The 14,546-nt window shown below is 44.7% G+C and overlaps 2 protein-coding genes across 2 annotated transcripts in view; one reads left to right on the top strand and one right to left on the bottom strand.

Moving 5' to 3' along the window:
- The window catches only part of CDKL5 (cyclin dependent kinase like 5), a 216,971-nt gene extending 211,280 nt beyond the window's left edge, over positions 1–5,691 (top strand). The window contains exon 23 of the mRNA XM_077888507.1: positions 2,201–5,691. Within this exon, the coding sequence (XP_077744633.1) occupies positions 2,201–2,271 (71 nt within the window). The 3' untranslated portion in view covers positions 2,272–5,691. The remainder of the gene's footprint in view (positions 1–2,200) is intronic.
- Positions 1,125–13,726, bottom strand: RS1 (retinoschisin 1). Its single transcript, XM_077888509.1, has 4 exons — positions 13,583–13,726; positions 9,272–9,413; positions 6,588–6,783; positions 1,125–4,263 (listed from the first exon to the last, which is right to left on the bottom strand). Exons 1-4 carry the CDS (start codon positions 13,617–13,619, stop codon positions 4,111–4,113), a joined length of 528 nt encoding a protein of 175 aa, XP_077744635.1. The 5' UTR covers positions 13,620–13,726; the 3' UTR covers positions 1,125–4,110.
- Between the last annotated feature and the right edge of the window lie 820 nt (positions 13,727–14,546).

Raw genomic sequence — 14,546 nt, 5'->3', positions numbered from 1 at the left:
GCTTTTGTCAGCACATGTTCAAAGGCTCACCTTAGGCATGCAGTCTACTGACCTCCGAGACTGAATTCATAGTGGTACCTTTATTTTGAAAGGCCTAAGTAACCTTTGCTTTGTCCAAGTAACCTTCTCCCACACTCAATACCAAAATCAGCTCAGATTTTTTTTAAATCTTGGCAACACTTAGTGCTACTTCTTTGTTCATAGCATTTTATTTAGTTTTTTAAAGTCTCCTGCAATATGTTATATTTTACCGCAATTAAAAAAATCTGAAAGTGTAGACTTTCACACTCTAGCATTTGTGAAAATAAAAGTAAACATGTTAACCAAAGGTAAAATCATGAGGTTTTGCTACACTATATATATATTTTTTAATTGAAATTCTTCCTCACAAAAGAAATAATACTATAAACTAGTTCATGTGTTTAATCATAAGATTCTGCTAGGCTTCTGATGTCCCTCAATAAAAGTTTTGTTTTTATACTGTGTTATAAGTTAAATGAGGTACACAATTAATATGCCATTATAAGCAAGTTACATGAAGATAAACATTTTATGGATCTCAGTATCTCATTGTTTATTAAATTCCGGAGTATGGAGCAATTTCCGCTGTGAAATCTCAGCTGCCTTTGCAGAAGTTGACACATTGATCCTAAAATTCATATGGAAATTCAAAGGACTCAATAGCCAAAACATTCTTGAAGAAGAGCAAAGTTGGAGAATTCACATGTTTCAATGTCAATACTCACTACAAAGCTGGAGTAATCAAAATGTGTAGTACTGGCATAAAGATAGACATATAGATCAGTGTAATAGAATCAAGAGTCACCTTTATGGTCAAGTGATTTCTCAAAAAGGATGCCAAGACCATTCAGTGGGGGGAAAAATAGTCTTTTCAACAAATGGTGCTAGGACAACTGGATGTCTACGTGCGAAGAATGAACTTGGACCCCTACCTCATACCATATACAAAAAGTAACCCAAAATAGATCAAAGACCTAAATGTAAGAAGTAAAACTGACACTCTTGAAAGAAAACATTGGAGTAAATCTTCATGATTTGGATTTGGCAATAGTTTCTCAGGTGTGACACCAAAAATACAATAAAAAGAGAAGAATAAATTGGACTTAAAGTTTAAAAATGTATTTCAAAGGACTCTGTCAAGAGAGTAAGAAGACAGCCTACAGAATAGGAGAAAATACTAACAAGTTGTGTATTTGATAAGGGGATTGTATCTAGAATACATAAAGAACTCTTAATGCAATAATAAAAAGACCGCCTGATTTTAAAATAAAGAATCTGAATAGATATTTCTCCAAAGAACTTACACAAAAGGGCAGTGAACACATAAAAAGACGCTTAACATCATTAGTCATAGGGAAATGCAGATCAAAACCATAGTGTGATACTACTTCATATACACCAGGATGGCTCTAATCAAAAAGACAGATAATAACAAATGTAGAGAACCTGGAACTCTCATATATTGCTGGTGGGAGTGCATAATGGTGTGGCCACTTTGGAAAATTATCTGACAGTTCCTCCAAAGGTTAAACATAGAGTAACCATGTAATAAACATATTACACTCCAAGGTATGTAACCAAGCTAGATAAAAACATACATCCAAACAAAAATTTGTACACAGTTGTTTATAGCAGCATTATTCATAATAGCCAAAAACATGGAAACAACCTAAATGTCCATCAACAAATGAATGGATAAATACAATGTGATCTATGTGTATATTGGAATAATATTCAACTGTAAAAAGGAATTAAATACTGACACATGCTACAACATGAATGAACCTTGGAAAAACACGATGTGAAGCAAAAGAAGCCAGACAGAAAAGACCACAATTGTATGATTCCATTTATATGAAATGTTGAGAATAGGCAAATCTACAGAAAGTGGTCAGTGGTTACCTAGGGCCAGGTGGGTGAGTTGGTTGGGGGGTAATGGCTAATAGGTGCAGGTTTCTTAGTGAGGGTGATGAATTTTTCTAAAATTGTGATAATGGTCACTCAACTCTGAGTGTACTACAAGCCATTGAATTGTACACTTGAAATGGGTGAGATTTGTATGGTATATGACTTTATCTCATTAAACCTTTACAAAACAAAAATTTCCAACATGAACAATTACTTGGAGAACCTATATCCCTGCCTCACACTGTTTAATTTTTCTCTTCTTTCCTTTTAGCTGTATTCCCCGCGTGTGTCCGTGTGCCTGTCATAGAGGACCTGACCTCTGGCTACTGCCGTTTTCTCTGACAATCCATGTTGTGATAAAAGTTCATTCAACTTTCCAGCAAGGGGCTCCGATCAGGCATCTGTTCTAACTGGATTTATTCGTGTATCCTAAGACCTGAGGATTTTTTTTTTCTCCACCTGGAATTTGATATGTTTGTATTTGAGAGAATACTGAGCAAGGAAAGCATTTTTCCAGCTTCAAGTATACAGGGGATTAGAAAGATGGTGGGTTGAATATAATGCTGTTCTAAGCCCAAAACACCGGAGAAGAGATTTGGGGCTTTTAGGAGGCTTCCCACTCACAGAGAAGGTGAATGCAATGTCCAAGATTGTGTTAGTGTGAGTCCATTCAATTGGCTTGGCATTTGAAAACAAAACGTAACTTGGGAAAATGAGCTGCTAATAGAGACTCAGCTGTGTCAGGGCCAGGACAGTTTTGGATTCCTGGGTCTTGACAAAGGGCCCTCATCCGCTGGTTTCACCCCCTCTCTGCTCCTGCTTTCATATACCTCTCCTTTCCGCTCCCCATGTTATCCACCTCTCCCAGGGAACAGCCTGAAAACTCAGGCTGAACTATAAATGACAGAGGAGGCTTAGGCTGTGGTCCCTGAAAAGTCCCTGCTTTATGCACTCCCCTCGGAAGGCCAGGCCCATTCCTAGCCCCGTCCCTCCCAAGGCCATTTCAGCCTCAGGAGTAGGCATGGTTGTGTGTTCTAGGGCAAGGGGGAGAGGTTAAACAGTTGGGTCGTGCGAGACACAGCCACATGGCCCTTCTTAGGACATAGGGTCTGACCACTTCCTGCAAAGCATGCAGTTAGCTAATGGGCTTCCTCTGTGTAGCCAGTGATAGCTCCTGGGCCAGCTGTTTTTAAAATGTTAAGCTTGTTGAAAAATGGTAGCCCTAGATAAGGGGAAATTCTGGTGAGCTCTGGTCATTTGGCTTTCCTAAATATAGAGAACTGCTGCTTACATGTGCAGCCTGTCCCATGTATTCACCCAGATAGTGACCACAGGCTGGAAAAATTTGCTAGAATAGATCTGTATGTAATGAGAGCTCTGCAACCACCCCCTCCCTATCCTTGTGTGCGTGGGGGTGAAAGCTCAGAGCAGAGGAAGCCCTCTTACCTGGGGGGATTGGTTGTGCACAGCTCCCAGGAGACCAGGACACAGGCTCCCAACTGCTCTACTCATCTCTGACAACCAGTCACCCAAAACCTTGCCCCCTGCATGCCGGGTGCTCTAAAAGTCCTAAAAGGCCATGATTCACTGAAAACTTAAAAGGAGAAACCGCAAGCTTGCTCCCCATTTGCAATCAAATCAAGGTTTTATGAAACTCTGTGTTCCGAAAAGAAAAGAAAAGAAAAGAAAAGAAAAGAAAAGAAAAGAAAAGAAAAGAAAAGAAAAGAAAGGAAAAGAAAAGAAAAGAAAAACCTCTATGTTCCTGTTTTTAGTGTGGTAAAGCAAAAGAGTTTTTAAATTATCTGGGCTCTTTTGTGTTCCCTGGGACCACACCTTTCACACTGTCAGACCAAAACCAAAAAGAAAAAGCAGCAAAATTACCCCTGCTACTTAGGCTTTTAGATGAAAACTAGTTTTAGGGACGTTTTCTTTGTTCTTATTTTCTTTGGCAGTGAGTGGGAAATACGCTCGTTTTCCTTTCTCTTTGATTGAAATGGGAAACTTGTTTTTTTAAAGAAATTATTTCTGCCAGGCTCTGCATTGAAAAGAGCTTGTAAAATACAGCTGCGTTTGTCACCCTGTTGGAACCCTGTCAGGGTTCCCCTGCAGGCTGCTCTGAGCCCTCCACCCCTATCTACCCCCCACCCCCACCCCAGGGCAGGTGTGGAGCTGAAGGAGGCCTCAGGCACACTTGCTGACGCATTCCAGCAGCTCCATCCGGATGGCAATGCGGACATGCCAGCCCAGCGGGATCAGCCGAATGAAGCGGGAAATGATGGGGGGCCGCAGAAGGTTCTGGACTGTGGAGGTTCGGTCTGAATTTCCATAGAAGACCTAAAGAGAGAGAAAATCTTGTTGCTATCACATCAGGGGATGGAAAAGGACTAACAATTCCTATCTGAAGCTGGCCCCAACCTTTTTTTTTTTTTTAAAGATTTTATTTATTCATGATAGACACAGAGAGAGAGAGAGGCAGAGACACAGGCAGAGGGAGAAGCAGGCTTCATGCAGGGAGCCCGATGTGGGACTCGATCCGGATAGACAGGATCACGCCCTGGGCCGGAGGCAGGCACCAAACCTTTGAGTCACCCAGGGATCCCCCTGGCCCCAACCTTTAAGTTTGGGAAATCTCAGCAAGTGGTTAAGGCTCAGAGAATTGCACATGCCCCCGTCCCCAGGGCCCAAAATCTGAATTTGCATGTTAGAGCCTCGCATCTGCATGCTCTAGGCCTCTCCGAGTCACTCTGTGGGGACATCTAGAACTGCACCATCTAATATGGAAGCATTAGCTACATGTGGCTCTTTAAGTTTAAGTGAATTAAAATTAGATAACAGTTTCCTCAGTCACACTGGCTAGGGTTCAAGTGCTCCATAGCTATATGTGATTAGTGGCTTCCATATTGGACAGCACAGGTACTAACATTTCCGACGTTGCAGAATGTTCTGTTGGATGGCACTGATAGAAAATACCTCCTGATCCTTATTGCCAATTTTGTGTTTTCATCCTTTGCATTTTGACAAATTTTGAAAAGGAGCACATCATGCTTATGAGAGAAATGGTCCTGTATTACAAAGGTATCCAAAGTGGGGCTCAAGTAAAAGCTCGAGTGTGCTGGCTCTGAAGTTGTGAGCCAAAGCTTAATTGCACATCTCTACATCCATAGAAATGGCAAATAGACTTGGAAAACTGCTTTTTGGAAAAGAAAAAGACATAAAAATAAGGAAGGGAGAATGCAGTACCCAAAGTAGAGAGAAAAAGAGTCGTTTAGTGTTTTGGGGGGACGCAACATAGCACGGTGCCCTGGCTGTAACACAAAAAGGTGATGTGGTTGGCCGCATTTCCAAAGAAATCATTCTTTGCAGTCTTTCTAGAGTCCTGGTGCTATGCCTGATGACACTGGAGCATTTCATTTCTCTCTGGGATTATCTCCCTGAAAAAAATCTGGCTGCCACATTGGCCTCATCCATCTACAAAACAAAAAGGACCTCCTACCCCATGATCTTGCCCCTCTTCCCAGTAGCAACATCCCACATCCCCTTCTCTCAGCTCTTTTCCCTTGAACCTCTTCAAGTCGGGGGACAGGTGAAGAGGGAGGATGGAACAGGCTCCTCCAGATTGTACAAGTGCCTGAGCAGAATGCCTCTTTGCAAAGAACCGTCAAGGCCTTCAGAAATGCAGACAGGACTTAAAAAAGAATTCTCATTTCTTTTTAAAAAGCCAACTAATGAGAGCAAAAATGAAATAAAATGTAGAAGTATCAAGATGGCTTTTCCTATTGTATTCAATCAAACTCCTTGAAATCTCAACCCATGAATATCTATCTCTCTGTATAACTTGTCATCAGAGAGTACAAAGCTATCTGGTTTTCAGCCACACATATCTACTTAATCTGATTAAATGTCCAAATTAGCTTCAGAAGTCCTTACTCTCCGGCAAAAGGATAGTTAACATTTCCAAACAGCTAGTGAGGTTTTAATTCATTCCAAATATACAGTATATATATAAAATGTGTGTGACACACACACACATATATACACAAACACACATATACACACACACGCTTAATTACAAGCCTACTATGTTCAGTCTATGGTGAACAAGACTTGGGGCTTGGCCCTTAGAGGTTAGTAGGATATATAGGTGCTGCTCAAGGGCTTAAGTTCCTCTGTGTCTGCACTGTTGGAGTCATTTTAATCATTTATGTAGTTCAGTGGCTAACTTGCTGGATTGTCCAAATCTTCCGAGCCATCCGTCTCAATAGTAAGAGGCCATATCTACATAAATGGACAAGGACCTACCCACATCAATAATAGGTCAAGTCAGACCCATGCAGCAAAGTGTTCAGTGGCCCAGTGAGCTTGGAATAGTCCAAATGGCCAGTTTTGATTATTTAAGCAACTATAAGCTGATATGAGAATTCAGGCAAAGATTTCTTCTGTACACAAGAGTGGTGCTCATTCACGAACAAGCTGCTAGGCACCCAGGATACAGTAAGAAAAGACACCTGCCTTGTCAGAGAGTAGACCATGTTGTGGGGAAGAAGCGTGGATGACTTCCCTTGTCATGGAGTCAGTGGTATGACAGGACGCAGGACGGGAGCCGGAAGGAAGTCCCAGAGAGTGTGAGCTGAAGGTAGTTTGGGGTCAGCCCAACTTACCCGATTGTTTCCTGTCTGGTCCTTATAGTAAATCCAGTTCAGGTTCTCATCCGTCCTGTACTGGACGCTGTACTTGGTCATCCACTCGTCGATGTCACAGCGCCCCTGGGTGAGGATTCCTGAAATCACCTTGACCTCCTTCAGATCGATCTGTAACCACTGGCTGCTGTCCTGGTACTTGGAGAGCCAGGCGCACCTGCCAGGGACACAGCAAATCACCAGGAGCCTTTTCCCACGAGCACCTCCAAGGAGCTGAGAGGCACTGCCCTTTGAGGGGCTGCCAGCCCCTGAGGAAGCTCTGCAGTGCGCAGGCAGTCGGAGCTGCGACCAGTTAAGCACCAAGAGGCCCGTGTCCAAGAAGGGGCGAGCCTCTGTTACCCTTGTACCATTCTCTTTCTCCCTGCATCTCCGCTGCCCGAAGAAAACTGGCCAGATTCAACCGATTTGTCCAAGGGCCTCTGAGTGTAGCTGAAATCACCTTTGGGGTGTGGTTGAACAGGTCTTTCTTCAAAACACGAAAATGCATGGTTATTGCACCCACCAGCCCCCTTCCCTTTTCATTTAGTCTCTCCTGATGTCTCTTTCTCCATGAGTCTTACCCTAGTTTCAGTCCCTTTATACCTGTCTGCCTCCCCTTCAGGTACTGTCATTTATGGCTTCCAGAGAGGGTCTCCCATATGCCGAACACTGAGCCAAGGGGCTCTGGAAGGGCTTTTAACAATCGTAAAGCAAACTAACCATTGAAGGAACTGATTTGCTTTTTTAGCTCTATCCCTCGTGAATTGTGGAAACCTATCATTCCCCCTTTGAGGTTTTTATTTATTTTTTGCATATTAATTAGCTTCTTGGGACTGAGTCTTTGGCCACCTTTTCTTCTCACTCTAGACTTGCTCCTTGGGTGGCTTTTGAATTTTTAACTTCCATCCCAGACCTTTTCTCAATTCCAAAATCTGAGTAGTATCAGTGGCTGTCTAGACAACTTCTAAATGCCTTACAGCATCCCTAATGAAACCTGTCCAAGAGTAAACTAATCCTCTCTACCCCAACCACTCCTTCCAGTATCCATCTCTCAGAATGCTACATCCGGGACACCTGGGTGGCTAGGTGGCTGAGCGTCTGCCTTTGGCTCGGGCGTGATCCCAGGGTCCTGGGATCGAGTCCCACATCGGGCTCCACGCATGGAGCCTGCTTCTCCCTCTGCCTGTGTCTCTGCCTCTCTCTGTGTGTCTCTCATGAATAAATAAATAAAATCTTTAATAAAAAGAATGCTACCCCCATCCTCCTGGTGTTCATGCCACCCATCTGAGAGAGATCCTTGGCCCCTTCCTTTCCATCACTTCAAACATCCAATCCATCTACTGAGTCCATCTCAAATGTTTCTCAAATTCATTTACTTTTCTCCATTTCCCTGGTGCTGTTCTTGCCCACATCATCCTCAGCTCTTGCCTGGATGATTGCTACTCTAGCTTTCTTAACTAGTCTCCCTGGGTTACCCACCACCACCACCACCACTAAATAGTTCACCCCCACAGGACCCAGATTTTTATAAAAACACAAATATGATCCTGATACTCTCCAACTTCAAATCTTTCTCTGATAAAATCTACTAATTGTCTCCCAATATTCTCTTCTCATTTTCCTTTAGTAATAGAACCCTCCCTGCCACCACCACCGAGTTTTACCTGGGCAAATAGCCACCCAGCAGAGTTCGTATTTCCCTTTGTAGCTAAATGAGACAATCTGACCAAATTCTAATGAATGGGGTGTGGACAAGGTAGCCAATATGATTATGCTTGTATCCTTTAAAGAAAAGTATGTGTATTCTACGCTTCTTTTCTCCCCACTGACTAGAAAGTAGATGTGATAGTGGAAGCTAGAGCAGCCATTTTGGGCCCCAAGATGGAAACTTCATGTGAAGGATGACAGAACAAGGTAGAATGAGTCTGGAACCATCAGCCATCATAACCCTTCACTACCTAATGAAAATTTTATTTTATTTATTTAATTTTTTAAAATATTTTATTTATTCATGAGAGACACAGAGAGAGAAAGAGAGAGAGAGACAGACAGACAGAGAGAGAGAGGCAGAGACACAGTCAGAGGGAGAAGCAGGCTCCATGCAGGGAGCCCGATGCGGGACTCGATCCCAGGTCTCCAGGATCACACCCTGGGCTGAAAGCAGTGCTAAACCGCTGAGCCACCCAGGTGTCCCTCTAATGAAACTTTTAGATGACCAAGAAATAAACCTCCATGTTACTTAGGTCTTTGTACTTTGGTGCTCTTTGTTACAGCAGCACAAACTTGTATTCTAACTAATGCACATTCAAGAAACTCATTATGCCTAAAATAAGGACCATAATCCTTAACATGACTTCATGATCTGACTTCTGCCTACTTCAAATGAATCAGGTCTTTCTTCTGTGTCTCCTCCACAGCATTTATCATACTCACTAAATGATCAGTTGTGTGATTATGTGCTTAGAGTGCCTCTCCCCCTCTAACCTGTGTGCTTCTTGAAGGCTGGGACCTTATCCACCTTGTCCACAGTCCTCTGCACATGAAAGGCATTCAATGACTTTTTGTTGAAGACATAAATAAATGCACTCTGCCATTCGTTTATTACAAAGACGTACATTTTTCAAATCACATGAAAAAAAATCACCTGAGCCACCTGCCCTGCTTACCCAAAGCCTTGACTGTTGAGCCGGGCCTTGTTAGCTGTCCATGAGGAATACCAGCCCACATACTGATCCAGGTTGGAGCAGGTGATCTGGTCTGGTGTAACCTCTCCTGACTCGAAACCCAGGGGCTTATGATACGGGCATTCTGGAAAAGAAAAGACAACACACATTAAAACGCTCCTATCACATCACAACACTCAACCAACACAACATGACAAAAATGACAAATCAAACCATCTCATCTGCGCTTTGGAAGGTGGAGAATGTTTTGCTTGGCAGCACAGTTCAGGATGGATCTTCAACCTACTTACTGCTCTTATGAGAAGAGAGTGAAGATGAGGTAAAAGGATTGCCATAGAGACTCAACATTCATAAAAGCAGACGAAAGGGGCTCTATGGCAACCCGAGGTGGGGGGCGCTGAGAAATACTTCACCTCCTCCACAAACTTAGATATTTTAAAAAAAAAACAAGAGGTTCACAGAGAAATATCATACTTAAATGCCATACTCTTTATATTCCTCATCAACACACTTTTAGCCATCCTGCAAGATGACATCAGGTCCCTCGGGCAGCATATGATGCTAATGATAGAAACAAAACAATGGTGAGAGGCAAGAAAGGCAATTATATATGAGACTGATTTCTCACTTGTAAATTGCAGTTTTCTCACTAGTCTAATGAGAAAAAAAAAAAGGGTGTGTGTGTGTGTGTGTGTGTGTGTGTGTGTGTGTGAAATGTTCCTGAGCGACTATTGAATGAGGTACAGTTGAAAGGAGCTATTTTTTTCCAAATAAGAATAGCCAAACTGATTCTTAGATGTTAACCGTCTGCTGCTTTTCATGTATTTCCTACATTTAGTATTGGGTTACCTGGTCAAAGACTTTTGCCAATTGCCAGCCTAGTATCCATTCTCCTCTTGTTTTTGACGAAAGAGCCCTAATTTTGCTGGGCAGCATGTAACCAGTAAAAAAAAAAAAAAAAACACCTTTCCCAGTCTCTTTTGCAGTTAGAAGTGACCACATGATACAATTTCTGACCTCTAAGATATAAGATGATGTCTGCTGGGGATTTCTGATCAATTTTTGCTCGCCCCTTCTTTCTTCCTGTGGCCTAGAAGGAAGACCTGATGGCTGGCCCAGTGGTAGCCAGCCACCTTGCACAATGGGGGGAAGGCCAAAAGAACTGCAGAGACCTCAGCCCTGATATCCTTAGGCAACAGGAGTCAAAACAGAACTAATTTATTAAGCCACTAATGGGGTCTCACAGGTTCTAGCTAAATTTCTATAGAAAAATAAATGATAAACATACATTCTTTCAGTTTTCTGATTGTGGACGATAAACATCAAGTAGGTTAAATAATTTTTTTCCATGTGTAAATTTGAGTTCAGATTGAAGAGCTGAACACACTTACTGGGGGCATCATCACCTCCCAACAGTAGGATGACTGCTGAGGTCTTTCTGGAGGATAATTTTCAAAAGTCAGTAGGACAGAATGCAGCGTGCCAAAGCTGGACTGCCATCCATCCTGACACTAGAATGCCCGCAGGGGTAGCCATGCCCTGTCCTCAGAGACTGAAGACAGAAAGACAGCTTCAGGCCTCTGACGGGGAGGCTTCACCACCTTTCTGCCCAAGGCACCAAAGGGAAGGGTCCAACACCCCCCCCCACTCCCCCCGCCCCCAGTAGCTGCAGCTCAGTGGGGCTGGAGGGGAGGGGACAGTATTCATAGTTTATCTAGTACCCAAGGCTTCGGGAGCCTATTAAAAGACTATGCTGATGGAGCAGGGATGGGCCATAAGTTCATGCTTTAGTAACCAGGGGATGTTTTAGGTCAACCCCATTGGTTTCACGTAGGGTGGGCTGCATACTCCCAGAGGAATATGAGAAGGAGAGGAAATATTTGCTGAGCAGACAAAATTAGAACCTGCTACTTGCATCAGTAGGACATAAAGGCTTTCATCTGGAAACTTCTGAGTCCCATGAAGGCCACGCCTGTCCCTAAAGGTGGCTTTACCTCTTAAAGAACAAGAACTGCCTATTCCTGCCAGTATATGGAGTATTAATACTTGGTGTTTATTAAATATTTCTTTTCTTCACGTAAGTAAAAAAAAAAAAAAAAAAAGGGAATTCCTGGGAGAGAGAACAGGAGTGCATTATGGGCCACTCGATCATGCCCTGTGTGGTCAAATCATCAGGAGGGCTTGTTAAGGATGCGGTTTCCAGTATTTCACCCCTGGAGCCCCCTCATTTTTAACAAATGCACTTACAAAGCGCACTTTGGAAACCTTGGCCTGTAGGGGAAGGCATCTGTTGGTTGGCAGATCCAGGGGCCTAGTGCCCGTGGCCCCAGGGGCTTCTCCACCTCCTCCATTCCCCTTTAAGCCCATGCCACCAAAAGGAGGGACGAGGTCCCAGCGCCAGAAAGCGAGGTTTCAGTGGGGCTCAAGTTTGTCAGTTAAATTCTAACTGTGGATGCCTCTAAGGCCCCTCCATCCTGAGCCTCCCCTTTCTTGCTCCAGGGCCGCCAGCTTGGAGGGAGGGAGCAGAGGGGAAGGAAAAGTCATCAGATTGCTTTATTCTTGGCATTTTGCTCTTTCTGTTTCCCCCTCACAATTCTTTTGCCATTTCTTTCCAATTAGCCCATCTAATTGTTAAGAGTGGGCTGGAAACCTGCGGAGACCTAGCCCATGGCAATGGCCTTGGAGGCCGGTGAGGTCTAGGCGTGGACCCTGCCCACGCTCTCCAGGAAAGTCACAATCTCACCATCCCCTTGGCTTCAGCTGCCATCTGGGAGTCAGTGCCTGACCCTCAAGCCCCAAGCGTTATCTAGCCATTGTCCATTTTCCAGGTGAACGATTCCATTGGGTGAGCCAAAAATCCTTCACACCCAAGCATCCAAAACTGAGCCCTTCAGCATCCAAGCCCCAAGCTTGCCCCTGTCCAGTGCTCCTGTCTCAGGCATTGGTGCCTCTAGCTGCTACCCCAGAAACCCGGTGGTGTGGCCCAGGGCACAAAGCAGAGACCCTCTGACGGGTTTCAGCCTGGATATCACCTGGGGAGTTCAGAAGTGCTAATGTTCAGGTCACTCGCCCAGAGATTCTGATGTCATTGGTCTGGGGTAGGACCTGGCTAGGGGTAAAGCTGCAAGGGATTGTAACGGGCAGCCAAGGTCAGGGATGCCTGCTTAGAGTCCGCGTGAGCTGGGATTGGATCCCACTCTCTGTGTGAGCGTAAGCAAGCTGCCTAACCTCTCTGGGTCTCAATTTCTTCATCTGTGAAATGGGCACAACAGTCCCTGCTTCTATAACGTCGCTGGGATTACATGAAATAATGTTTGTAGAGTAGAGCCTGCAGTGGCTGGCCAAGAGCAACAGACTATATTGGTGTAATAGGGTGAATTTGTGGGAATATATTGACGCCTTCTTGAGTTTTTCATGTTTGTCTTTCTGGTGAAGACTCACCCGGAAAGGAATCTAACCCCCTCCACCCCTCTCTGTCCTGCCCCATCATCCCCTCCCCCGAGGAGGAGTCCAACTCCATGTTTCTAAACGTTTGGGCTCCTCTTGCTCCAGGAAGAATAAGCCTCACACTCGTGTTTGTGTGTGTGTGTGATTCAAGAGAGGAAAAGGCTGTTGATAGCATAGCATCTCTCAGATTTATGGATTTGGAGGATCTAGGCCAGGGACACACCCTTGGGAAACCTGGGAAGGTTCCCGGGACTGGGCTGAGCTTGGTTCAGAGGGAGAAGAACCGCCACCAAGTGTCTGCCTTCAAGGGGGGTCGTAGGCCAGGCCGAGAGCTACCCTCAGGCAGCCCTTGAAGCCCCTGCGGGTTTCCTGTAGTCCAAGGAGAGAGGAAGGACCTTTAAGGATTCTGTCTTTAGACTCCTCACAGGCCATGACAAAGGAGGCCTCAAACTGGAGTTATTTAAACTTGGAGAAGTGGGAAATATGACTTTTCTCATGCTCTGTGTGCTGTGGAGGTAGCTGCAGTCAAGATATGTTATTATTTTTCCTGACTCCTCTTCCACCCCCACCCCCACCCCACCCCCTTTCTGTGGTCCTGGCTGAGCTCCCTTCTGGTCCTCATGCAGGCCTGGAGGCCTTCCCTCTGCCTGTGACACTCCTGTCCCCTCTCCTCCCCCTTCACCCGGCCTACTCTACTCATCCTTGGGATCTCTGCACACTTCCCCTTCCTACCCTGAGCTGGGTGAGGGACTCCAGCGGCGGCCTCCCCAGACACCCCGTTCCTGTCCCTCGTTCCCCGTCCTTGTGATGATGGACTTGCCAGCTCCCCCGGTCTGTCTGGCTCACCATTGTATGCTCTGGGCCGAGCAGGATGCCTGCACATGCTCTGCACTTGAGAGTTCTAGATTGGGCAGTGAAGGAAGGGCTCCACAAGGATTATCATTTGTCTTGGGTGGCCGCTAGGCAGAGGCGCAGAAAACAGCAGAAACAGGAAGCAGAAAGCTCAGGGAGGAAATAGAGGTTGGCCAGCCCAGAGAACCCCCCCTCCACCCGCCCTGAGCAAAAAGAAACTGTCTTCTAAGTATGAAGTAGGATTAAGCAACACAAATAATGTTGCTGGAGGAATTAAGGGGGTCGTCATCACACTTACACAGAATATAGCCTTCCCACGTTTTCTGCCCAGTGGAAGTTAGTGTAGCTAGGAAGCCTGTTTTCACGCTCATCTTAAGTAGAAAAAGAACGTTTCTACATTCATTTCAAGGGAAAACCTACATTTTTCTCTGAGCAAGCGATGCTTTGATCATTCCAGGAATAAAGCCATATTCAAAATGTGCTGCTAATCCAGACTATACTTAGCATGCTAGCCTTCCTTATTCAGTAGGTGGCTTCTCCGTCCGTAGGCTTGAAGGCCAGACGTGCTTACACAGAACGTTAACCTAGAGAAACCCGAGGAGAGCTGAGGGACGTTCTTGACAAGAGAGACGTGAACTATTACTATGCATGCGTATGAGACTTGAACATACATGGCGAAGTAGTACAGTACAGAATAATGTTTATGGAATAGAGCGGAAACCCGAAAATAATATAGAAATATAAAATCTAGAATAAAGGTAAAGCAGTAACAAATCATTGGCTTTCTTCTGTTGTGATACTTTCCTTACCCTGTTGCCCCTGTCGGAGTGTGCCAAGGGAATCTCAGTTTGACTGGGGAAGACAGACAGACCTTTTAGTCGTTTTCATAGTGTTAAGCCGAAGATGAAGGAGGCCATAAGGCACCCAGCCAGTCACCTTCTTCTCCGTGGATGGGGAC

Source organism: Canis aureus, chromosome X (assembly GCF_053574225.1).
Source record: "Canis aureus isolate CA01 chromosome X, VMU_Caureus_v.1.0, whole genome shotgun sequence".
In the NCBI taxonomy this organism is placed as follows: Eukaryota; Metazoa; Chordata; class Mammalia; order Carnivora; family Canidae; genus Canis; species Canis aureus.
The sequence above is the reverse complement of the archived record's forward strand: the minus strand, read 5'-3'. Positions and strand labels throughout refer to the sequence as shown.

Excerpts from the sequence above, each read along its gene's own strand:
- RS1 (XM_077888509.1), bottom strand. The coding sequence starts at position 13,619 with ATGTGCAGGCATCCTGCTCGGCCCAGAGCATACAATG. Across the intron at positions 9,414-13,582 it reads TCGGCCCAGAGCATACAATG|AATGCCCGTATCATAAGCCC; the intron begins GTGAGCCAGACA and ends TTTCTTTTCCAG. Across the intron at positions 4,264-6,587 it reads ACCAGACAGGAAACAATCGG|GTCTTCTATGGAAATTCAGA; the intron begins GTAAGTTGGGCT and ends CTCTCTCTTTAG.